We start from the raw sequence: 25,025 nt of genomic DNA, 5'->3' as shown, positions 1-25,025 counted from the left end.
TGTAATGTAGACTTTTTCAAATTCAGCCTCCCAAAAGTGCAGATGTCAGATGAGGGTGCTGAACTTCTTTCAAACTTAGTTCCCCCCCACCCAAGTCAGAAAAGAGTGGGTCAAAGAGGAAAGAGCTGCACCATTTGAAGAAAAATAATTATTTATTTATTTATTTTGGGACTTATATGCCGCCCTATCTCCCAAAGGACTCAGGGCGGCTTACAACAATAAAAAACAACAATACAAAAATGATTAGTGGGTTTTTTCCTTTGTTTTTTTTTAGTATTTATAAAACACTGGAGATTTTGACATTAAGCTCAAAAATGTGCATTTTTCCATATGGTTAAAATCTCAGGATATATTTAATATAACCAATTTAGAAGAGACTCTGTACTTCAGGGTTGAATTGTGGGGTCCTTGGTGTTCTCTGAGCAGGTTTGCTTGCAAATGTTGCATTACCCAACTAGGTAACGTCAGTGCAAGTTGCAAACTTTTATTACATTTTATTGCAGCTCTGCTGGCCAGGGAATTCTGCAAATTGAAGTCCACACAGCTTTAAAGATGAGAAATATCCATCCCTCTACACCAAGCAAGCTAGGAAAAAGTTTGCTCACTGCTGCTTTTTCACCAAAATATGAGTTTTATTTTTTTTTATTTGGAGGGGGGGTTGTTAAAAGGCAAGGTCATGACGGTTCTCGTGCTTCTCTTTTTCAATGGTTTTAACTTATCATTTTTAAATGCTTCATTTAAAGTTTTAAACAGAGGCTGATTTGCATAGAATGAGCAGGAGAGCCCGGCGCGCCTCGTCCAATCAGTAAAGAAAGACTGCGCACGCGCTCTTCGACCCCGCGGCCGCAACTCGCGCAGCCGCACCGGTGCTCATCGCGGGCCATTCCCTTGGCCCCGCCTCCGCCGCGTGCGGAGAGAGCGTGTATCCGGAAAAGTCGAGGAGGAGGCGGGCCTGACAAGGGGCCGCGGCCACTCGTAGGAATTGTCGCGAGAAGACGGGCGGGCAGCGCCTCCAATCAGAGCGCGGGGACGCCCGAGCGGCCAATCGGGGCTCGAGAAGGGAGGGACGGCGGCGGCCAGAAAGAAGCTGGCAGGAAAAGGCGGAAGAGCGGCCAGGGACAAAGCCGGGTAGGCTGCCTGGGGGGAGCCCGGGGTGGGTGCGGAGGCGGCGGCCGTGGCTGTGGCCGCCCACGTGCTCCGAGGGCGAGTGGTGGGCGGGCCAACCTTTGACCTTTCGGACCGTTTTCGCCTCCTTTCTCGCCTTAGCCTTCACAACAACCCCGCAGGGTCGGCTAGTCTCCATTTTCTCCCTGCCCAAACTAGAGGCAGGCCCGCCTTGTTTGTGTGTGTGTGTGTGTGTGTGTGTAAGAGGAGGGGGAGGACTCACAGTGATTCTGTACGACAATGCCCACAAGCCCCAAGCAACTGCAGCACCCATAAGCCCCAAACTACAGCACCCATTAGCCCCAACCAACTCCAACAAAGTGACTCTGGGCGAGCTCTTCAAGCAGATGGGGGAATAATTAGTCCTGGGCTTATAAAAGTTCGTTTAGCGACTGTTTGACCATGGAAAAAGTTGATTCGGGATTGTTTTTCACACTTAACGACCATTGCAGTGTCCCCGTGGTCACATGATCCAAATCCACCCGCTTGGCAAACAACTCACATTTACGACGGTCGCAGTCTCCCGGGGTCACGTGCTCTGCTTTTGTGACCTCCTGACAAGCAAAGTCAATGGGGGGAAAGCTGGATTCATATAACGACCGTATTACTAACTGAACAACCGCTGTGATTTCCCTTAACAAACGGAGGTGAGAAAGGTCATGAAATGGGGCAACATTCACTTAGCGACTGTCTCGCTTAGGCACAGAAATGTTGGGCTCCATTGTGGCCGTAAGCCGAGGACCACCTGTATTCAAAAATGAAAGAAAATTCGCTGCGTAAAAAAAAAAAAAGCAAACGAAATTGGCTATTCTGGTTGTAACTTTTGAGAATTAAAGGCAACATTTAAGTGTTGCTTGCAAAAGGCAACTCTGTGTTTAAGCAGATTCTCTATATTTATTTTTAAATCCCCATTTATAAACAATGTAAAAAAAAACCCATGTATTTGTTTGCAGTAGTGGTTTTAAACTACACTTTGTAGAATTGTCACGCAGAATATCTTGGGCGTATTGGACTTCGTGAAGTGGGATTTGCCCAACACAACCAGGTTGTGGAGAGAGCTAGTTGTGTCACTGAATCTTTACTATATAACTCCAATGTTATAATGATATAATGCTACTATATAACATTGAATCTTATATATTGTCACCATTCATCGTTTAGCTTTCTTTTGCTGGTTGGGCCCTCAATACTGGCTGATGTCATCGCTTGATCTTGTTTTAGGTCTCTTTCATGGACGCTTTTGGTCACGTTTCTATCAAAAATCTCATTTCTTTTTTATCAAAAAGAATGTTTATTTTTTATCCACAATCTTATATGTAACTATAGGGACGCGGTGGCTCAGTGGGTTAGGATGCTGAGCTTGTCGATCACAAGGTCAGCAGTTTGTCAGGTCGAATCCCGAGTGCCGCGTAACAGTGAGCGCCTGTTACTCATCCCAGCTTCTGCCAACCTAGCAGTTCGAAAGCACGTAAAAAATGCAAGTATAAAAATAGGGACCACTACGGTGGGAAGGTAACAGCGTTCTGTGCGCCTTTGGCGTCTAGTCATGCCGGCCACATGACCACGGAGACGTCCTCGGACAAGCGCTGGCTCTTCGGCTTTGAAACGGAGATGAGCAGCGGCCCCTAGAGTCGGAAACGACTAGCACGCATGTGCGGGGGAACCTTTACCTTTACCTTTATATGTAACTCAGGTTAAACATGAGGCATATTCCAGCCTGCCCATCTGCAATTCCACCATCACACGTAGACAGTTAAAACTTTATTCAAAGACAGACATTGTGGGGTTTTTTTTATAAAAAAAAGGTTAAGAAAAGGACGTTGATAACATAATTGTACAAAGTTGTTAAAAAATTTTTTTGGGGAGATTTGATTTGTTCTGATAAAAACCTCTTTAACAGGTACGATTTCTTTATATTTGTTCTAGAGTTGTAAGTCAGGAAAACTGATGAAGGCCGAGAAGAAAAGGCATCTTTCACCCGAGCAGAGGAAGATGAAACAGAAAAAGAAATCCACGAAGCATCCGAAGCCACAAATGGCACCAGAGGAAGATGAACCTGTGCTGAAAAAACATAAACTAAACGTGAGTAAATAAGAATCAGTCCTTTGATCCTAGAGGTGTCTTTGTTCACCTTTTCAGCTGTGAGTCTCGTTCAAAAATGTAGACAAGACAATATGTTATAATTTTTAAAATTTGTTGGGATTATTGCCACGTGGTCTGTATTTTTCTGTTTTCTAATCTGAATGAAGAGAATCTGAAATTTAACATGGGGAGTGCCAGGATGCTAAGAAAACCTATTTATTAGCCTTAGACTTTTAAACAGGACCCTCATTCTTAATAACTTTCATAGTCATTTATGAAGCATATGGATGTAGTGTTTTCTGGTTAGATGAAAGTAGAGCAGACCAGATATCTTAAGCATATTATTATTACAGTATCTAATTTCTCCTGTGCCTAGAGATACTTTATCTAGCCTTCATTTAACAACATACAGAAGAAATAGATGTAGGTGTGTTTGGGATACAGGTTTGCCCATCATTGGTTAAAGGTATCTCTGTGCAAAAGAATATTCGGCCATTTCTTCTATGTACATTTCTGTGTGCATTCTTACAAACAAAGGTAAATTTACTTGGCTGTGTGCTTACTGTAAATGTGCGCCTTTATTTAATATTCGTGTTACTAACAGTTGCACCTGAGATCAAAGCCCCTTTAATTTAGCCATTGGACCTCTGGAGTGACTCACACTTGCAGAAAAAAAGGGGGGGATATTTCCATTTAAGTGGCCATTTTTGCCGTGAATTTGCTTCGTGTCCTCCCAAGGCTGTATAAGCTTCGTACAGTTTTGAGAACATTTTTTCCCGCCTCTCTGTATATTAACCATACAGCATGTACACCAGCCATCAGATATTGTGCTTAGCCGCACAATCTGGCTTTTGTTAGCAGGAGCTGACTGACTCCTTTTGACCTGACCTGCTGAGACCAAAGGAAATCCCTCATATCCCTTCTCCATGCTAGTCCCAAAGGGAAAGAAGAGTTTGTGTGAACTTTTGGCGTGCTGTTCCTTGCAAGTTCACATGGTGTAGAGTTAGTAGCACAGAGCATTGAAAACTTCCAGTTTGTAGCAACTGAAGTATGTTATCAAGTAAAAAAATTGATTTGTGACCGGACTTGTCTCTTTGACGGGGGGGGGGGAGTCCTCCTTTGGTTTCTCTGTTCTGGCTTGATGGCCAAAATACCCCACAGCCTTCTTATTGAGTTTAAAGCTAGGTATAACCGGTATATGTACTTGTTAATGTGCGGAAGGGTTTCTCTGATTTGTTGCTGTGTTTCGCTCAAACGTACACAACTGGATCTGCCTGAGAACTTCTGTTAAAGTGCAAACTTTGAACTTGATTTGGTCCAAAGCCGCATCACAATGAGGTGAAGTGTTTTGTAAGAAAGGGAACTCGGGATTGTGTTGATTCTACTGCCTGTTGGCATAAAGTTTACAGTTTACAGTTTTTCATTTTTTCTTCTTCTCTTCAGCTGAGGATTTTGTCATTCCTGACATTGACTAAGTGTGTAATGTTAAATGTTAATCTAATGAGCTGGGATTTGCTGACCAGTTTCAAACCAGAGGCCTTGCCTCGTCAGAATTTGGGCTGTCTGATGTTCTGTAATGCTCAAATGATCAGGACAAGCTAGAAAACCAGAAGAGATTCATATCTTCATGCAGAAGTCAGCCTTCAAAAACCTGCCCCAGCATTGATGGAAGTGAGTCCAGAAAATTTAAATGTAGACCTGGTGGATTGTTGCAATGTGATGGGTATGTTGCTGTGGGCTTTGGTGATTTATACATTCTGATTTTATGGAATCTCATGAGCCATTTATGAGACTGGCACCTATATAAGTTTTCTAAATAAATAAACAACAATACCTGGTTGTATTCGGAGGTAATCGAAGGAAAATGATCTACAGTAAGAAATCTAGGTCAAGGCAGCTGAGTGTAAGCGGTGTTGATAGTTAATGAGAAAGGCCTTAGAATCTGCAATTTCTGACAGTTTTACTTTTGGGGGAGATTGACGCTTGGTCAAAACCGGTTATTCAAAGCTGTCATCTTGGCCAAGCATTGTGTGAGTTCATCTTCCTACTCATCGCATCCAGCAAGCGTTGAAATAGATGTAACAATTTCCTTTGTGGCCTTAAAGGTAGAGAAGAAATCTCTGGATATGTCACAACCTGCTTTACTTTGGGTAACTTACCAACCTTCCCGCAGCATAAACTTGTGGTTTAAAACAAGCAAAGCTGTTTGTTTCTGGAAGGCAAAACAATATCTTGAAGATGTGAGAGAGGTTAGGGGGACAGTTTCTTTTTATGCCTAACTTAACTATAACAGAGTGGAATTTACTTGCTACGTGCAGGGACTACCGGTTTACTTTTGCTGTCCTACTTCTAGCTTCGTTCACCCTTGTGCGGTGACCACGAAGTATAGAGAACACGGAGAGGTTTGTTTGAAATATTTTATATGCAGAGATAAGGCTGAATAATCTTGCATTCCTTCGAATATTTTTGTAATGGACAGAGCAAATTTCCCAGGAAGGCATATTCACAGCTGGGAAAACAGTTCCTACTTTGAAAATGGTTTTCCCAGGCGAAAGGCTTACGTCTCCCACTGTTCCTGATATAAACACAATATTTTGCGTCCTAGTTAGCAGAGTCTCAAAAGGTTAGGAATTTAGGCTTCACCAGCAGATTCCAACACCACATACTGCATACAGTAAACGCCGGGTTGGGTTGCCATTTCTTAAACCAGACTGTTCAAAATGCGGATTGGTCAAAAGGAATATTGGTTTCCATTTTGGATCTTTAAGTAGTCCTCGGCTTATGACCCAATTGAGCCCAAATTGTCTGCTTCTGAGTGAGGCCGCTAAGTGAGTTTTGTGACCTTTCTTGTTAAGTGAATCACTGCAGTCATTAAGTTAGTAACCCGGTTGTTAAGTGGATCCGGCTTCGCCATTGACTTTGCTTCTCAGAAGGTTGCAAAAGGGGATCACCTGATCCCGGCACACCGTCACAAGCGCAAGCCAGTTGCCGAGCCTCTGCATTTTGATCACGGGACCACAGGGATGCCACAATGGCACTGTGTGTGATTTTCAAGTCACTCTTTTCAACTTTGTAATTTGTGATCCACAGAAGAAAATATTTCCAAAGAATTTGGCTTCCAAGGCTAATAAATCATGAATGCCCAGGGACATTCTAGTGATCTGAGTTACTGTAATGAAATACAATCACTGGTCATATCTTTATCTTAATTGCTTTTAGCCCAGATCCTTTCCCTTTTTTGTTAACCAGCACAGATAAATGCCAATAATTTCTCCGCTCTTTGCTGCTAATACAAGCATCTCTAAGCTCACAATTCTTGGCTGTGTTCAAGAACTGGGATGTGTTTCTGAATTAGCCACGGCGTGCAGTGATACTAATTCCGTTTTCAAAACTCCACAGCTATGTGGAGCTTGGGGATGGGCTGCTTCGTCTTATCACCCTGTAATATTTCTACAAACTTTGCAATAACAATTTGTTAACGAAGAGCACGGCAGCCACCATGAGATAAAGGCGATAACCTGTTTTGCCTGAGAACAAAACAGAGCTGGCAACCAGGAGCGCTTCAATCAGCAAACTCATGTTTATTCTTAGCCCTTGGTATTGCCGTATCCCTGAGTGAGGAAAAGGGAGAGAAATGAAGTGTAAAATAAAGGCTTGTATTGTCATCAAATTTGAATCTACCAGTTAAGGGAGGGGGACTGGAGGTAGCTCAGCTCAGCCTGACAGGACTCCGCTCTGCACAAGGAGCTTATGTTGAGTTAACTCCAGTTCCTCAGACAGTAGACTAGTGGTCACTGGCCTTGGAATATTAAAAAGGCAATTAATTAATAGGCCAGTATCTTTCCTGACAGTGAGTACAATTAATCAGTGGAACAGCTTTGCCTTCAGAAGTTGTGGGTGCTCCATCACTGGAGGCTTTCAAGAAGAGACTGGACAGCCACTTGGCTGGAATGATACAGGGTCTCCTGCCTGAGCAGGGGGCTGGACTAGAAGACCTCCCAGGTCCCTTCCAGCTCTACTCTGCTTGATTGAAGGCATGTTTGAAGCGATTTGCTTCTCTGGTCATTTTGAATGACATCCCACGTGCCAGACTTCTCATAATTCCTTCCGCGGACGGATTTTTCTCATGGGTTACTTCCTCGCTATGTGGTTTTTCCGGAATGTGGGTGCTGTTCGCTGCCTTTTCGCAATGCTGCAACGACTTTATGTCCTTCATATTAGCATCCCCGTGGAGGAAAGTTTTTAAGATAACTAAAAGGGGGGGGATCTGGTGTCCCTTGTCAAACGGTAGGATGTTTATTATTCTCTCGGGATCAGCCCACCCTGTGGCCGACACACACTGGACTCTTGACTGTTCCCAAGAGCTCCACAAACAAGATTTCCTCAGTTAGATAACTGCAAGTGGAAACGAGAGCATGCAGTTGGTTTAGCATTTATTCATTGCCACGCTGGAAAGCTGCCAGGCCAGCCTGGCTGAAGGCGTCTTTCTGTTCCTCTTTGTCCAAAACTTTCCCACCAAGGACAAGAAGGAGGTTGCTTTATGCTTGATCCAGGCAAAGTTACCCTAGCTGCACTTAAATCCCATTGAAATTGCAACAGGATTGAAATCATAGCTGACGTTCCTTCCGATTTCATTGGGAGCCCGTTTAGTTTGACCCGGATCCAGCCGTAGAATACTAACAGAAGCCACAGACAAAAAAGATTCTTTAATGCAGCATTTTAGAGTCTTTAAATCTTTCACATTTCCTTATATTTGAGTGCAAAGAGGGCGGTATTGCTATCCATATGACTGATGAAGTTCAACAAATGGGGGGTGGGGGTGGGGGGGGGAAACAGTAGCTTCTCACCGAGTGAGTTCTCGTTGACTTTTTGATTTTCATCTAAAGATGAGGTTACATGGGAGATTATCCCTTAGTTCTAGGCAACACGAGCTCAGAGCTGATTCTAAAGTAGAGGCTGTGAATTTAAAAATGTGTGTGAGGTCTATGAGTAAATGCTGAGTATTAAAAAAAAAAGCTATGAAAGGGTGGTTCATAACAGCTGACAGACATATAACCCAAATGACTCTAATTCTGCACCAAGTATTTTAGTTCCTTTTTGTAAACCTTTTCCTAAGATTTTCAGACCAGCTTCTTCCTTGCAAGAAATAGCAGCTGCTTAGTAAATGATCATACTTAGTTCAGATATCCAAATTGTTAATTAGGTTTAGACTTACAGTACTTAGCAGATTTAGTGCCACGAAAACACAGAGATTCCCCCATCATTGAGTGCTTTTTAGATTCAGACAGCCTATCCCTCCCATCTTTTAGCATGCCAATCAGGCAATCAGCCGGTGGAACTCATTGCCTCCAGAAATTGTGGGTGTTTCATCACTGGAAGTTTTTTTTAGAAGAGATTGGACAACCATTTGTCTGAAATGGTATAGAGTTTCCTGCCTGAGCAGGGGGTTGGACTAGAAGACCTCCAGGGTCCTATCCAGATCTGTTACTCTGTGTTCTGTGTATCTTCTGGAATGTCAGTTATAAACCTCCGTGTGTGGATCCAAAATGCGTTTCAGGTCCATCTGTCTCCCCTCTACTTACAACACAGCTACTAAACCAGGAAATGTCACGTGTATTGGGCTACCTATGGATGCCTTGATGCGTGTCAGAAAAAGTTATCCTACTTAGTTTACAAACTGATTCACATCCAGACAGGAGCCCTGGAAATCCAAAACACATTGGCTCACCCGTTCTAAAAATAACAGCAGGGGAGGACTCAGCTCTAAACCTGGATTGCTTTTCTGGTTCTCTTAATTCAGTTTATGTCACCGAGTACATCTGTCTCAGATCGAATCATGTGTTGAACATGATAGCTGTTTCCTTAACTGAGTTTGCAAGATGAAGTGTATGTGAATGGAAAACCGCTGACTTGTTTGCATCCTACTGTCAATACCTTCTATTGAATTTTTCCCAGCGTCGCTGCAGTTTTATTATATTTTCTAGGGCATCTAACATAGATCAGGTAGGTAACAATATTCAAGAATTGTATTATAGTTACATTTTTTCCATAAGTAATTGTTGGATTCCTGGCTTATATAAATGCAGCTGACCTTTGGGCGAGGCTTTTATCCCCCTCCGTGATTGAAGCAGTCCCAAGTACCGTATCGCGTTTTACACGTTCTTATAAAAACACGGCGAACAGGGCGAAACACGGACTTTTTCTGTTAGTAAGAAGCAGGGAGGAGCAGAGTCTATTCGTGCTACAGGTTAAACCTAAACCTCCGACTGTTCAGTGCTGTCGGAAATGACCGATTTCAGGGTCGCGTGGCAAAGGCGGTTCAACATGGAGACTTTGGTTTTTCGCTCAATGTACAGCTTCAGTTTGTCCCTGAACGTCTCGCCTAGGAAACTGTAGATCAGCGGGTTCAAGCAGCTGTTGGAGAAGGCGGCAAGGTTTACTATGTGCCCCGTTAAGGGATAGTTATGTCTGAAAGACCGGCCTCTGGAGGAAGAGTCTCCGGTTTTCTGGAGAAGCTGCACGCTAATAAAGACGTTTTCCGGCAGCCAGCAAATGAAGAAGACCAGGACCACCACGAAAATCATGCGCAGGGCTTTCTGACGGCGAAGGCGCAAACTTCGGTGCTTGTGGGCGCTGATCAGCACCCGGGCAATCAATGAATAGCAGAGGCCGATGATGGCGAATGGGATGATAAAGCCCACCGTGATTTCCAGCCACTGGATTTCCGCCACGTCCGCGAAGCAGAAGTGTATCTCCCCCGAGTGTTGCAGATGGACGGCCGTGAAGGGCACCAAGGCCGCCGAGATGGAGCCCAGCCAGATGAGGCCGCAGCTGAGCCGGGCGTGCTCCATGGTGCGGAAGAGGTTGGACTTCATGACTTTGGCCAGGGCGATGTACCGGTCGAAGCTCATCCAGGTGAGGAAGAAGATGCTGCTGTACATGTTGATTTGCAGGAACAAGGACATGAAGGTGCAGAGGACGGTGATGTCGTAGTATTTTTCATCCAGGTTAAACACTTCGATGAGGGAGTCCACCACCAGGATGAGGTCGGCCGCCGCCAGGTTAATGAAGTAGAGGTCGGGGATGGTCATCTTCTCGCGAAAGCTGATGTTCACCACCAAGATCAGGATGTTCCCCACGAAGCCGATGGGAAAGAGGAACACCGTGTAAAGGCACGACAGGAAAAGGCCTATCACGTACTGCTGCTGCTCCGATTTGTCGGCAAGGGAGAAAGCCTGAGTCTCGTTGCAAAAGCGGGACCCGTTGAGTTCAAAGTAGGTGCCGTTACAAAGCGCCGGAGAGGCGGATCCCGTGTAAATTGCCGTGGTGTGATTCTCTGTGAAATAGATAAGCCTGGATTTCTGCGCCAGGCTGTTCAGCTGGGCCGTGGTGCCAAAGAGACCAGCCGAGATCATGATTGTAGCCTCCGAGGGCCGAATCAGTTAGGATGTTCAGAACTTCTTGGAGAACATTAGAAAGATGCTAGTCCTCAGTAGGAAGAGCGCCTGCGACTTCGTCTTCTGCAACAAAGGAGCTTTTTAATAGCCATAGAGGCGGTTTGGGATGTGTGTGCATTTTGCTTCCGTGGAAGACTCGTTCGTGGTTTGAAAGACGCAGAGCCATCTAGGGCTGTCTCCTCCTGTTTAGCCCGCAGCGAAGGCTAGACCTGCAATTAATGAAAAAGAAAATTAATCTCCTTTCTGCAGAATTGAAAGGCTCCAACGGTGTAGACGCTGGCGTCTCCTCATGTAAACTCAGGGTGTTGTCTTTGGGGGGTTTGGGTGGAGGAATGGCACATGCCGGGGAGTGCAGAGAGCGTTAAACAAACAAGCAGCTTTTGACAGCTTAGATCCATTTAGTGCTGAGATGAAAAGTGCCTCTTAGGGGTTGCGTTTTCAAGAAAAGGATAAAAATCAGAAATGAAGCAGATTTGAGGAGAAACAAGAGATCTGCTTTCTGCTGAATTGAGTTCTTTCTTCTTATAGACAATTAACTGTTAGCAGCCCCTGTTATCTCCGTGTTGTGGCTGAAAAGGGGCTAAAAGTTTACAGACCAGAGGGAGGACAAAAATGGATTTTTCTGGTTTTTTTAACTTTGTTTTCCCTTCACTGTGAATCTGCTCTGCTTTTTTTTTTTAAATAAAATCTGTCTAATTGGTGCCCGTGTTCAATTCTGATTAGGTATTGTTGTAAATTGTGATGTCAAAGAGACTAATCTGATGTTGAATATGATAACGGCAGCACGGTTACTGGTGGGACAATATTGGAAGAAGGACAATCTGCCCACGGTAGAAGAATGGGTGTTTAAAGTTGCAGAAATGTCCAAGATTTCTGCTTATTTAAAGGATCACTCACAGGAGAGATATATTTCAGTTTGGAGGAGATGGATAAATTATATTGAAAACAAATATGGGACCAAAAAGTTCCATTTAGCTTATGAGTAGAATTTAGTGGGATATTGTTATTGTTAGTAGTTATGCTAAGAGAGAGTTAAAGCGCAGTACGAATTTGGTTGATTGTATATTGTGTAAATTTTTATTTAGAATATGATTGTTGTAACTATAATCCTGTATTTAGCTCTGGGAAGTGGGGGGGGGAAGTGGGGGGGTTGGGGTGGGAGGGATTTGGGGATATATTGTAAAATTTTGTAAAACTCTTTAATAAAAAAACAAACTCCAGTGTTGGAGCACCCACAACTGCCCTGTAAACCGCCCTGAGTCCTATGGGAATAGGGTGGTATACAAATCCAATAAAATAAATAAAATAAATAAACTTCTGGAAGCAAAAAAAAAAAAAAGAGAGACTGCCTGGAATTTATTTAAGACAGGAAGGCTTCCAAAAATACACCTTAAGTAGCTGCTGTTTCTATTAAAACCTCTCCCTCTTTTGCTATTCTTCTGAAAAATTGAAATATATAACAAAAGGAGCTATCCAGACGACTAACGTTTTCAGCCACACTATGCGAGGAAACTGAGCAGCAAATTTTGTCAGCGAAAACGGCATTGCAAAGGAAGAGAAGATGATTTTACTTGGTGGATTCTGTCTGTCCTAGATGCGTCTGAGATACGGTTATATCCTGGTTTAATTAAATGCTACTAGGACTTGTTGATGGACTGTCTAACCATGTTCCTCCAAAGTTAATAGATGGTAGAATGTTGTTTGCAGTTCTGATGATGTCTTGCTTGTCAGTTATAAGTCAGTCCTTTTATATAATGGCGTGCAGAAAGTAGCTTTATGAGGTTTTGTTCTGTTTAATTTCAAGAAGAAAAAATAACTTTCTTACCTAAATACTGTAATGTCTGAATGACTGGAGCTGTCAGCGACCCAGTTTTTCAATAAGGCGTTCTTTCAAAAGTATGAAAACCTTATAAAAGTTTGATTCACCGACAGAGGGTTGAAGCATAGCACATCTGTATTTTAACCTGTTTTTTTTTTTAAAAAAAGCCTTACTCCTGAAAGAGTACGATAAATCCTTTTTTATAAACAACCCCGAAGTAGACTGAAGTGCATGCTGGTTTTTGTTTTTTTTTAAAGAAAAAAATACTTGAAATAATGCTGCTTTGGTGACAATCTGTTTATGCAGAAGATGTGCAAAAACACTACAGTATTTCAGTAATGTTCCTTACTTTCAGCTGTCCTTAGGTTCATTTATTTTAGCCTTTATTGTACACAGCTGGACAATCATAAATATTAGCTGATCCAGAGCTGGGTTTCTTCCAACTACCGGTAGGCTGGGCAGCATCTTTACAGTCAAGTAATTGAAATTAATGTTATTCAGATGATACCGGGGTATGCAAAGGTACGGTTCAGCTAGAAATGGAATCACATATTTTTTTTAAAAAAAAAAATAAATGTTTCAAAGTGCTGAAATAGTTTATGGCAACAGATTAATATCCAACATTAAATTCTACCAATAAAAACAAGACTTTATAGATGTCCTCGCTTCTGCCTTTTGTCTCCAACTTTTAAAAAAAGATCCTGTTGAAATTTAACTCCGCTGCTGCCAGCTAGATTTTTTTTCCTTCTCACCCGCTGAACGAGTTATCTGATTTTTATGCTCATTTCAAGAATTGTTTGCCTTCCCCCTCTCACTTTTCCTTTTTTTTTGTGAACGCTTATTGAAATAGAAAGATAAAGCCAGATGCCGTTACACCGATTCTGCTAAGTAAACTTCACTTTAAGATACGCTGCGGGTATCGCAAACCTGAGCAAAAAAAATGAGATGAAAATGAGATAGGAAGAAAGCCGATCAACTCCCTGAAAATTAGCAAGTCCAGGAAGAGCATCCTACCTTTTTTTGTTCGTCCGCTTTCTCTTCTGGATCGCCAGCATGTTTCCATCCGTTTGAAAGACCTTCTCAGGTGTTCCTTTTCAACCTTTTCAAAAACCCATCCTTCCAGGCCCCGGTGCCCCCCCCTTTCTAAATCCTGATGCAGCAGGTGGATGGGGGCTTTCTCTGCCAGGGGAGGAAGCCAGCTGACAGCGGCATGACCCCCACCTGGTGGCTGCTTCAACCGGGATCGATCCACCGGCTGTGGGAAAAGGAGGTTGAGCAGCTGGGCTGATTCCTGGTTTCCGAATGGAATGACAGCCAAGTCTATAACGCCACCGGCTCGCCGCACAGATCTCTCTCGCGCTCCCTCTGGAGACAACGATGCTCCATTCTCACTGTGCCGTGTCAATCTCTCTCTCTCCCTCCCTCTCCCCCCCTCCTTCAGCTCAGTAATTCAGCTTTCTCAGGAAGGCAGTTGCAAATGCATCTTTTCACCCCACCGTGAGAATTTTAGTGATGGGAAGTCTTCCCATCGGGACCCATCTCAAGCTAGAAGTAAGGAGAACTTTTCTGACAGTGAGGACAATTAATCCGTGGAATGAGTTGCAGGTGCTCCCATCACTGGAAGCTTTCAAAAACAGACTGGAGAACCACTTGACCAAGATGGTCTAAGGTCTACTTTGAGCAGGGGTTGGACTAGAAGACCTCGGAAGTCCCTCCCAGCCCTAGGGCTCTATCACCTATGATCCCGTTCATGCACAGGTAGAGCCTCAGGTGAGGATCCAGAATGGCGCCACTCCTGGAGTTTCATTAAGGTGGCCCACATCTGGGCTATCCCCCAAAAGAGGATAGCCTCTCCTGGCTTTGTGTTTAGTTTTCTTTTTTGCAAACTGTCTCCAGGAGCTGAGAGGTCCTGTGTTGCCTAAACTGTACTGCACCCCTCCTTGCAAACCGCCTCTAAAAATGGAAGGGACTTACAAAAGCAACTCAGGGTGCAAGAAGGAAAGGAAGCTTTGGGGTGCTCAGAGAAAAAGAGCCCAATTCCCCCCTGGGTAGGTCTTGCTCCTTAAGCTGTCGTTGGCATTTCTTATCTCCACATTCATAAACAAAGAGTCAGATGAAGGATTTGGAAGGGGGTGTGTGAAAGAAAGGGTGGAAAGCACCCCGTATTCTAATGCACCATTTGGAAGGATGGTAGAAGATGGAAGATGGGAAGCCTCAGCAACTTCTAGAGTTACCTTTCTTCTTTTTTCTCTGTTTTAAAAGTGACTTTTTAAAGTCTAAGATGGTGGTTCTCAACCTGTGGTCCATGGACTCCTGGGGGGGGTGTCCGTGATGTCGTCACGGGGGGAGGGGGCGTCTGTGAAGACTTGAAAAAGATGTTATGATTTAAATCTTAAGACTTGGGGGTCCGTGGCCTTGGTCCGTGGCCATAAAAGGTATTTAAAGGGGGGCTGTGGGGAAGAAAAGGTTGAGAGCCACTGGTCTAAGGAGCGACAATATTTGCAAAATCTGTGGACGAAGCCCACTCCCCTTCCATCTCCCCCCTTTAGGCTTCAATTAAAATTTTAAAATTAAATTTGTCATCCTCTGGCTATAGTCCAAGCTTGGCCCCTTTAAGATTGGCGGGCTACAACTCCCAGAATTCTCCAGCCAATGCTGGCTAGGGAATTCTGGGAGTTGTAGTCCACCGGTCTTAAAGGGGCCAAGCTTGGGCACCCCCTGGTTGGTTAATGCAATTTCAGAGAAGTCGCCATATATACAACGAACGTTGTATATTGCGTCAGCTTTTGGTTGACCAAGATCTAGGAAAGCTTACACAATGTTACATTTGTTAGCCTTTTAAGGTGCCTCAAGAGTGTTTTATTTTGATTAAAACCCTGTATAGTTTCCATTATATGTATCCATTGTGAAGGAAGCTAAATGTTCCCCAATCTGTGATGTGAAGATTCCTGCTTTTTTTGAAACCCTTTCCCTGCTCCTCGGCCTGCCACGAAATGCTTCCCTCTGAAAGCTGTGTTCTTTTTTTTCAACACTCTGGACACAATTCTGCAACACACTGTCTTGGCAGGTTGGACCTGAACTTCTATCCTAGTTGAACCGTGGCCACATCCAAAATATTTTGGCTTGCTACCCGTTGTAGAAGAAAAATTGGTAATGGAAAGGGCCTGATATCCAGTACAGTTTGTACTGTTAAATTTCATTCTTGTTGAGATGCTTGAGAAGCTTCAGAAGAACTTCAAAAACCATCGTTCAGGGACACTAAAATATCCAACTTTTGTACCTCTTTCATGTCTTTCACACTTACAGCTGTAACAGCATCCCTGTGGTCACCTGATCAAAATTCAGACACGTGGCAACTGACTCGTGTTTATGACCATTGCAGTGTCCCGGGATCAGGTGATCCCCTTTTGTGACCCTCTGGCGAACAAAGTCAATGGGGAAGCCAGAATCATGTAACAGCCAGGTTACTAACTTAACAATTGCAGGGATTACCTTAATCGCTCTGGCAAGAAAGGTCGTAAAATGGAGCAGCACTCACTTAACTGTCTGGCTTAGCAATGGAAACTTTGTGCTCAGTTGTGGTCATAAATTGAGGACTGCCTGTGACTCATTTTACTTTCTAATAAAATCCTTTAAGAAGACAAAAAATAATGCATATTAAAGGCATCCATTGTTTTGGATTAGAAAGTAAAGGCGCCCCCCACCCCTGCTTCTTTTTACTAATCGGTGTATATTTGATGTGGCTTTGCAATATAAAATGACACCTAATTGGCCATAGTGATGGGCGTGGAAGACAATAGCCGGCTTGCTTTGCTGATCTCCAGGCCCATTGAAATTTAAGCCCTGTCTGCCCAGATATTTAACGGTCCAGACATCTGCAGGAAAAATGGGATATTAAAAGAACAGAGGCTCCAGGTAAAGAGATAATGTGAGCTCAGTGGGCTATCTCTGTACTTAGTCTAGTAATTCTCACTCATCTTATGAGAGAGTTTTTCCCCCAGTTTAGCTCATGGGTTAAATTACATTTCCTTAATTGCTCCAGGAAGAAAAATAAGCTGAATTGTAGGCTCTCCTCCTCCTCCTCTTCCTCCTCCTCCTCCTCCTCCTCTTCGAACCAAGAAGTTTCTAAAATCCTATTTGTGCTTGCTAAAAAAATGATTAGGATGTGTGTGTGACCACTGAAAAGTCATGTCATATTGGCATGCACAGAAGTCCATTCTTTGTAATTTGTTGGGCAACGAAGAATAAAGCAGAAGCTTAAATCTAAATGGGATCTTAAGGTAGCAAAAGCGTATTAATTCCTGCCCTGTTAATTTCTTTTTAATCTTTATTTTATGCATATCAGAAATTCTAACCAGCACCTTCTTCACATATCTTTGTCTTGCTAGTTGTCTGCATCATCACCACATCTCGGAAGCAGAGGCAGGATTTTGCTAATTGAACTACACTATATTTTTCTGACAAGCTTTTAGTGCTCCAGACCCCCTCGTGGCCTGCACACATACTACACCGCAGGCCTAAGATCTCCCCTTGCATGAGAATTGATAGCCTTTTGCATTTATTTGGATTACATTTTAGCTGGGACTAAGGAACGATGTCAGGCAAAAGAATTTGTGGAAAAGCCAACCTTTAAAGAAGCATTGGTCCCTCGAGAGTCCTAATAGGGTTAGGAATTTAAAGGATTCATTCTGACTCTTTTCCTCTTTTTTTGCAACCAAAATTCAAATTTTATTTTTTTTCTTTCCATGGGGAGGAGAGAATTCTCTCTCTCTCTCTCCCTCCCTCCCTCCCTCCCTCCCTCCCTCCCTCCCTCCCTCCCTCCCTCCCTCCCTCCTCTCTCTCTCTCTCTCTCTCTCTCTCTCTCTCTCTCTCTCTCTCTCTCTCTCTCTCTCTCTCTCTCGTGTGTGTGTATTTTCTAATAGTAGGCAGATTGGCACTAAGGACTGTGTCAACTGGATCTGTAATATTTACTGAACTATTTAAGGTACATAGTGGAGGGAGAGAAGCGAGAAACAAAAAAATAGAAGCCGGGCATTATTTGCAGTAAAGAAAAAAAGAATGGTTTTGATCCCTTTTTTCTGTGGTTGAATTTCCAGCTGTCTACGTGCTGGCCGGGGGAATTCTGGGAGTTGAAGTCCACAAGTCTTAAAAGTTGCCCAGTTTGGAGAGCCCTGCTTTATTAAATGAAGGAACTATCGTCCTTATCATCTTTGGGTTTTTTCCTATCCGTAAATCCTGGCGTAATTTCTTGTTTCCCATCCATTTTTTTAAACATCCGAAGTGCCATCAAGAGGTCCTAGGCACCTTTACTGGGCCTCATCCTTTCTCCGTAGCTTATTTCATCTCGTCTTCGTCCCATCACTCAAGCCCGGGGCTAGAATTTAGCCATTGAGCACCCCAGCCTGTTCTCGTTCACCGAGAACGGAATTTCCAGGCCTGCCATTTCTTTGCAAGAGCCACGTCCTTCCTCCCCGTCCCTCTGCAAACAAGATTCTTCTTTTGCCGTTGACACCGCAGTCCACATTCTCTAGTTGTCGAGCTGTTTGCTTTGTGCTGGCAAACACGGGTGTCCTTTTGTGGTGTGTGGTTAAGTCTTAGCTCCTTTTCCAATGCTCTTGACTCCATACCTCCTCCGAGCTGCAACGTCTTTTCGAAGATGGCCCGTTTTCTGCCTGCTCAGATTTCAAAAGCTGGATGCTTTCACAGCCTGGCTGAGACTTATTTCCAGCAACGACAGTGGAGCCCAGAATTTATGTTGCTAAGGGAGACATCTGTGAACCGAGTTTTGTCCCATTTGATGACCTTTCAGTCGCCACATTTTGTTAAGTGAATCGCTGCAGTTGTTAAGCTCACAAAAAGTGTGCTTAAGCGAATCTGGCTTCTTGCCCATTGACTTTGCAAAAGGGGATCATGTGAGCCCAGGACACTGCGACCGTCAGAAATATGAGTCAGTTGCCAACAGTCTGAATTTTGGTCACGTGACCCTGAGGATGCCGCAACCGTCGTAAGTGTGAAAAACGGTCATAAGTCACTTTTTTCCCAATGCCGTTGTAATTTTGAACTAAACGAACTGCTGTAAAGTTGAGGACTACCTGTATTTACCTTATTTAAACAAAGTTATCAATGCTCATTGAATAAAGGAAAAGGGCTGTTTTTAACGGGCTGGGGGAATCTAGAGTTCCTGGTGGCGCCTGACCCTTCCCAATCGCGAGATTTTAAAAGAAGTGGTCACTTTCAGCAAATCACCTTTCTCTTTCTGAGGCTCACCTTTCATTATTGATCCTGAAAACAGCCCTTCTGTAAACTTCAAAAACTCACATGCCGCCCCCTCCCCCACAAAAAACCCTGATTACACAGAATTTAAAGGTGGGCAGGTTTTTTTTCTTCCAAAGTCCTGTTTGTTCACATAATTGCGCAGCCTGCTGTCCATCGATCAGGCCTGTAGGAGCAAAACATGGGCAGAGTTATGGGGACGGTAGTCCTCCAGATTCCCCCCCCCCCCGCCTTGAGAAAAACATCCATCTTTTTTTTTCCCCCCCCGCAGCTGACGAACCAGGAAAACATTCAGCTTCTGTTTTTCTTCACGTCAGCTGAGGCTCAGTTCTGCAAAAGGCTTAATATTTCGGGCCGTCGCATCAGCACATTTCAGAAAGTCCAGTTTGGTTCTCTTGAATTTCAAGGGCCCGGTTGCCGCCCCGTCCCCTCCTGCAACTGGCTGTGAGATTTTTAAGAGTGTTCAGCAGGGTGGCCCTGTAAGGGGGATGCAGGAAGAGGAGCATCACCAAACTAGCGCAGCTTTCGCAGAACAAAACCACCTCTGCTATATTCATGATCAGCTCGTTCCGAGCACTCCCTGCCTCTCCCTTGATCTTCAAGCCGGTCCTGGCCAGGATCAGGATGTTATAAAACAGGCGGCACGCCAACATGCTTGCCGTGATAGCCAGAACTGGCAAACGGGGCTGGCTGTTTTTTCTGGAGGAGTATCTGCCTGGCTGAGTCTCTTTCACGAATGACAGGGTAGAGAACAGCAGCGCCGCCAAGGACGGTGCGCAGAACCCCAAGGTGAATTTAACGATCTCATATTCGGGCCAGGCGAACAGGGGATCCAGCTGGCAGACCGTTTCTTCCTGGTAATTTTCGATGCCCAGCAGGGCGCTCAGCATCAAGGCGGCGCAGAAACCGCACACCAGGACAAAACCGGCACACACCTTTGGGCTCTGGTGCGCCTTGCCAATCAGAGCACTTTGGGGAGGGCGTCTGCTAAGCAAAAGGCTGAGGATGGTTACGAGGAGGAGGAGCTGAGAAGAGAAATAACCCAGGTTGAAAAAGAACGACAGCGTCCCGCAGGCCAAGTAGGACACTTGGAGATAAGCCGGCCGCACGGCGATGGTGAGCGATAAAAGGACGAGGAAGACGTTGCTGACCGTCTGGGAAAAAAACAGGATGTCTACTTTGTCCAGGACGTGACGCCGATAATTCTGGATGCAAATGGCCAGGATAGCCATGCCGGCTAATAAACCCGTTGGCACAAAGAAGGCAATGTAGGCGTGCATGAACCTCGAGATGACTTGTTGGGCAAATATAATCTCTTCGAAGTTGGTGGAGGAATCTTTGCTCAGGCTCGGGTAGTTCATCCAGGTCATGTTATGCGGGAGCATTTTTAGGGAGGGCAGTGGGCCCTGCAGGAGCTGTAAAGAGAAGAGAAGGGGATATTTTTAAAGGAGGTGAAGTCACAATAAACCAGGGAAGTCTGTGCTCCGGGAGGGAAAATGTCCAGTATATTTCTGAAGAAGCCTAAATGAAGACAGTAGAGTTATGGGCCATATCCCCACCCCCCAAAAAGAAAGTTTATTTAGAAATATATAGACTAGGTCAGTGTTTCTCAACCTGGTCAACTTTTAAGATGCGTGGACTTCAACTCCCAGAATTCCCCAGCCAGCATCGCCATGCTGGCTGGGGAATTCTGGGAGTTGAAGTCCAAGCATCTTAAAGTTGAGAAGTGCTGGCTCCGCCTTCCTTGCTGTAGGCAATTTATATAAATTCTATTTCCAGGCTCCAAATTGATGTTTTGTGTTTCGTGTTTAAATGAAAAAGAGCCTCGTCAGAGCGCCGTTCGCAGGAACAGGGCATGGATCCTGGAAGAGTGAAATTTATTCTTCCTTGTCCTCTCTGCTTCTGTGACTATCCTCGACTTTCGACGGTTCATTTAGTGACGGCTTGGGGAAAAAAAGGACTGGAAAAAGTGACTTGACCCATTTTCACACCTAATGACCATGGCAACATCCCTGTGATCCCTCGATCAAATTTTAGATACATGGCAACCGACTCACATTTATGACGGTCGCAGCATCCTGGGGTCACTGTGATCCCCTTTTGCGACCTTCTGAGAAGCAGAGTCCACGGGGAAGCCAGATTCATTTAACAACATGTGACTAATTCAAGATCGTTAAGTGATTCACTTAACAATCGCGGCAAGAAAGGTTGTAAAATGGGGCAAAATTCACTTAGCAACATACATTTGGGGCTTAATTGTGGTTGTAAGTCGAGGACTGCCTGTACTACATTGGTGTGATCTTTACATCCCAGTGGTACAGATACTTTAAATAGGATATTATCCTTCCAGGCCATGTAATCTGTATGGCTTTCCGTGTTGACCATTGAGGTGTCAGAACAATAGTAAAAAAAATATCTATACAAAAAACTATCTTACAATAAAAGAATTTTAGCATTACTTTTGGGTCCTTAGGATTTTAAACACGCCCCAGGCCTCCTCATAGACTGTGAGTGCTTTTCTTTTAAAGGTAATTTAGCTTTTATCTGCTTATGCCCTTAGTTGCTAACCGTGTACCTGGGCGTGTAGGCTGATGGCAGTTATAAATTCCTAAAGTTAAGGGTTTCTTTAGGTGACACTGGCAAAAAAAAAAAAGGATAATGGCTCAATCATTTGCTCCCATCATGATTCTGTTGCCCTGGAAAAGCATCACATTTCCTTTTAAGCAAATAAAAACATGAAAGGATTCTTTTTTTCCTGCAACAAATGACCGCAGTAAATGCAGCCTGTCTCATTTTATAAGCCCCCCCCCTTCAAAGTGCCATATCACCATCCCAACGGAGATATTCATCTCCTTCCTGAGAAGCAAACGGGTTGCCAATATTCGTTGTGGCTTGTTTGTTTGTTGTGCTGCAGTAAGGACGAGCATTTTGCATTGAATGCCATGTGGTGTTTTCCTGAGTACTCGACAGCATATTTTACTTATCTGTTCTAACTGCCCAAGCTTCGTGCCAGCTTTTTTTAAAAAAACAAAACAAAAAAAACCTATTTTGAAAATCTGCTACGGAGAGGTCACATTTGATGGCTGTGCTACAATATGCAGGCTGTCCTGTCTGATCACGCTCAAAGCAGCTTCCCCAAACACCCGAACACAAGACAATGCAAGATTAAAACTAAACCACCCTCACCAGAAGAAGCTCTATTCCCTGAGGAACAGCTGGCTTTTGTCAGCTTTGGGCTTTCGATTCCCCCCCCCCCCATGTTGCATAAAAAGTAGTTTTTCCATCCGTCTCCAAATCTCAAACAGGAGTTTCTTTTAAGTTTGTTCCCTGGCATGCAATCCAGATTGCCCTTAATTTATGACCGCATTGGAGCTCGGAATTTTGGCAGTAAGTCATTGCAGTGGTGCCCCCACAGGAACGGACTCAGTGTTACAACTGCTTTTACAACAATTGTTAAATGAGTCACCAAGGTCATTAAGCCAATCATGGGGTCCTAAGCCTGAATCCACCTTATCCGATGAGCACAGAATAGCGGTGCTAGCTTACGCCCCCGGCACCTTTTGTGCTGCATTTATATAGGTACAGAATTTTATTAGCCCAGAGAAACATCTTGGATACCCTAACATAAATATTTGCTTCCCTCCGTATACTTAGAATACAGAATAACAGAGTTGGAAGTGGACCTTGGAGCCAAGTTATTCTTAAAATAACTCAAATTTAAAATCCAGTTATTCTCAAAATGAGAAACGGTTCACTTTGATGGATCCACTACTTTAGAACTGTGGTTTCGTATTGATTCTGGAAACCATGCATTTTTATTTTTTATTTGTTGGTTTGCAAACAGAAAAGCTGGCTGCAAATATATATATATAAAGCTGGAGAAAATTTTCCGCTTCCCACCCCTCCCCATGGCACCTCGCCTTGCATTCCTCTGTGGTTCTCTGCGTCTTCTCGAGGCATCACCCGACTGCCGGCTTCGAAAAGGAAGGCCGTTCAGAAGCTGCTCAGGGTGCAAGGAGCTAATTAAAGGAGCGGAATGTGAAAATTTCTTACTTGGGGATTATTGATTAGAGATGAATTACAAGTTGGAATGCATCCTATGGGATTTTGGCCTTCAAAGTTTAGGACAGTGTTGCTCAACTGTGGCGACAACAACTAGACACAAAGACAGTTCCCCCCCTCCCCCCCATTCCGTCACTCTGCTAAACACCCAATTCCTACAGCACTGTCTTATGCCTAAGGATATTTACTACCTTCTCCTATTGTGTCTTATGATTTATCACTTTGTTGTTTTCCGTACACTGCTTCATTATAAAAAAGATGTTGAGACTTTGGAAAGAGTGCAGAGAAGAGCAACAAAGATGATTTGGGGGCTGGAGGCAAAACATACTAAGAACGGTTGCAGGAATTGGGCATGTCTAGTTTAATGAAAAGAAGGAGTGGGGTGACATGATAGCAGTCTTCCGATATTTCAGGGGCTGCCACAAAGAAGTGGGTGGGTGGGTGTCATCCTCTTCTCCAAAACACCTGATAGCAGGACAAGAAACAATGGATCAGAGGTCTTCAAACTCGGCCCTTTTATGACTCATGGACTTCAACTCCCAGAATTTCTCAGCCAGGCATGCTGGCTGAGGAATTCTGGGAGTTGAAGTCCATGAGTCATAAAAGGGCCAAGTTTGAAGACCCCTGCAATGGATGGAAACTAATCAGGAAGAGAAGCAACCTGGAACTAAGGAGAAATTTCCTGACAGTTAGAACAATTAACCAGTGGAACTGCTTGCCTCCAGAAGTTGTGGGTGCTCCAACACTGGAAGTTTTTAAGAAGAGACTGGACAACCTTTGTCTGAAATGGTATAGGGCTTCCTCCCTGAGCAGGGGGTTGGACTAGAAGACCTCCAAGGTCCCTTCCAACTGTTATTCTGTTATTCCATTAGTCAGACTGTTCTCTGCAACGCTCAAGAAGGATGACAAATATTGCCTTGCAACTCCCTCCAAAAGACTGAAATGATTTATTCGTGTTTACCACAGACACTTAGATCAGAAGATCTAGTTTTGGAACTGATGACTTCAAGCCTTCCAAATCACATGACTGTCTAATAACGATCATTTTAGGAACTAAGGCTGCTTTTTTTTTAATAAATTGCTCTTTTTCGTGCCCCGTTTTGCTACAGAAAATAAAAGTTGCATTCACCCCCAACAACTTTGCGCATAATCAAAAGGTGCGTTGCTAGCTGCTCATGATTACTTGACATTGTTTTAAGTGCGCAGAGCAAACATGCTCATCATTCTTAGTAGTAGAGTAGGGGTGTCCAATCTTGGCAACTTTTAAGGCTTGTGGACTTCAACTCCCAGAATTATCCGGTCAGCATGACTGGTTGTGGAATTCTGGGAATTGAAGTTCACAGATTGGACACCCCTGTAGTAGATGCTTGATTAATCTTTCCTAGGAAAACCTAAGGCCAGGCTTCACACAGGCAAAAAGATAGAAATTATTACACTAATAATTTAGTTTAGGAATGGTTATTTTTACGGAAACTAATTTAGAAATAGATAATGAAAGAACGTCAACAATGCTGCATTTGAGATCTGGGCTGGGTGTAATTCCTGCTTTGTGCCCCAAACATCAATATTTCACTTTAGTAAAAGATTATTTCTCGTGTGGCTTCTTGATCACCCAGGAACTACCTAACCCTTTCTTTACGCTTTGCAAAATTATTCTAACAGACTTGGAGAAAGAAACAAAACCCTTTTTGCTTTTTCGCAGCACCGTTTTCCAGATACATATTTTCGTATATTTTACGATTCTGTTTTGAATGTATTACAAAAAGGAGAAGTATCTGGATATGAAGTGGTTTTCTTTCACAATACATTGGGGCTTTTGTGGGGTAGAAAAATGGATAAATACAGGACCGTAATAAAGATTTGATTTGATTTGAAAAAAGTTGATAACTTACCAGCGAAGGGAAAAAGCTCTGAAGATGTGAGAGGCTGAAGCTTCCTTTAGGGTGAGATTGAAAGATAACGGCTGTTGAACGGCAAATAATTTCCACGGGGCTACTTCCTGTAGAGCTGGTGACGTTTCCAATTACCCAGCTCGTCAGGCTTACAGAAAACCTATAGTTCTTTAAGGAACAGGAGCTTGGTTTCACATAATTCAAACCATACACGTTGCCTCCATTGCGGGCGAAAAGGGCTCGACCACGTGACTTTAAAGTTGACTTAAGCCGAGG

At 43.8% G+C, this 25,025-nt stretch overlaps 2 protein-coding genes across 4 annotated transcripts in view; one reads left to right on the top strand and one right to left on the bottom strand.

Annotated features, from left to right (window-relative positions):
- Window positions 1–1,096: 1,096 nt before the first annotated feature.
- CHLSN (cholesin) overlaps window positions 1,097–25,025 on the top strand; it is a 66,646-nt gene continuing 42,717 nt past the window's right edge. The window contains exons 1-2 of one of the 3 annotated variants that reach the window (XM_081338019.1): window positions 1,097–1,128; window positions 3,091–3,246. In XM_081338019.1, coding sequence (XP_081194145.1) covers window positions 3,112–3,246 — 135 coding nt within the window. In that variant the 5' untranslated portion in view covers window positions 1,097–1,128; window positions 3,091–3,111. Of the gene's footprint in view, window positions 1,129–1,158; window positions 1,812–3,090; window positions 3,247–25,025 lie in introns of those variants that run through there. The other 2 variants (XM_081338020.1, XM_081338021.1) reach the window with 2 other exon arrangements.
- GPER1 (G protein-coupled estrogen receptor 1) lies at window positions 9,264–10,661 on the bottom strand (the record flags this gene model as incomplete). Its single annotated transcript, XM_081338578.1, has 1 exon — window positions 9,264–10,661. The coding sequence occupies one exon, from the start codon at window positions 10,659–10,661 to the stop codon at window positions 9,501–9,503; it is 1,161 nt and encodes a 386-aa protein (XP_081194704.1). The 3' UTR covers window positions 9,264–9,500.

This window comes from Vipera berus, assembly GCF_964194415.1.
Source record: "Vipera berus genome assembly, chromosome: 13".
Taxonomy (NCBI): domain Eukaryota; kingdom Metazoa; phylum Chordata; class Lepidosauria; order Squamata; family Viperidae; genus Vipera; species Vipera berus.
The sequence above is the reverse complement of the archived record's forward strand: the minus strand, read 5'-3'. Positions and strand labels throughout refer to the sequence as shown.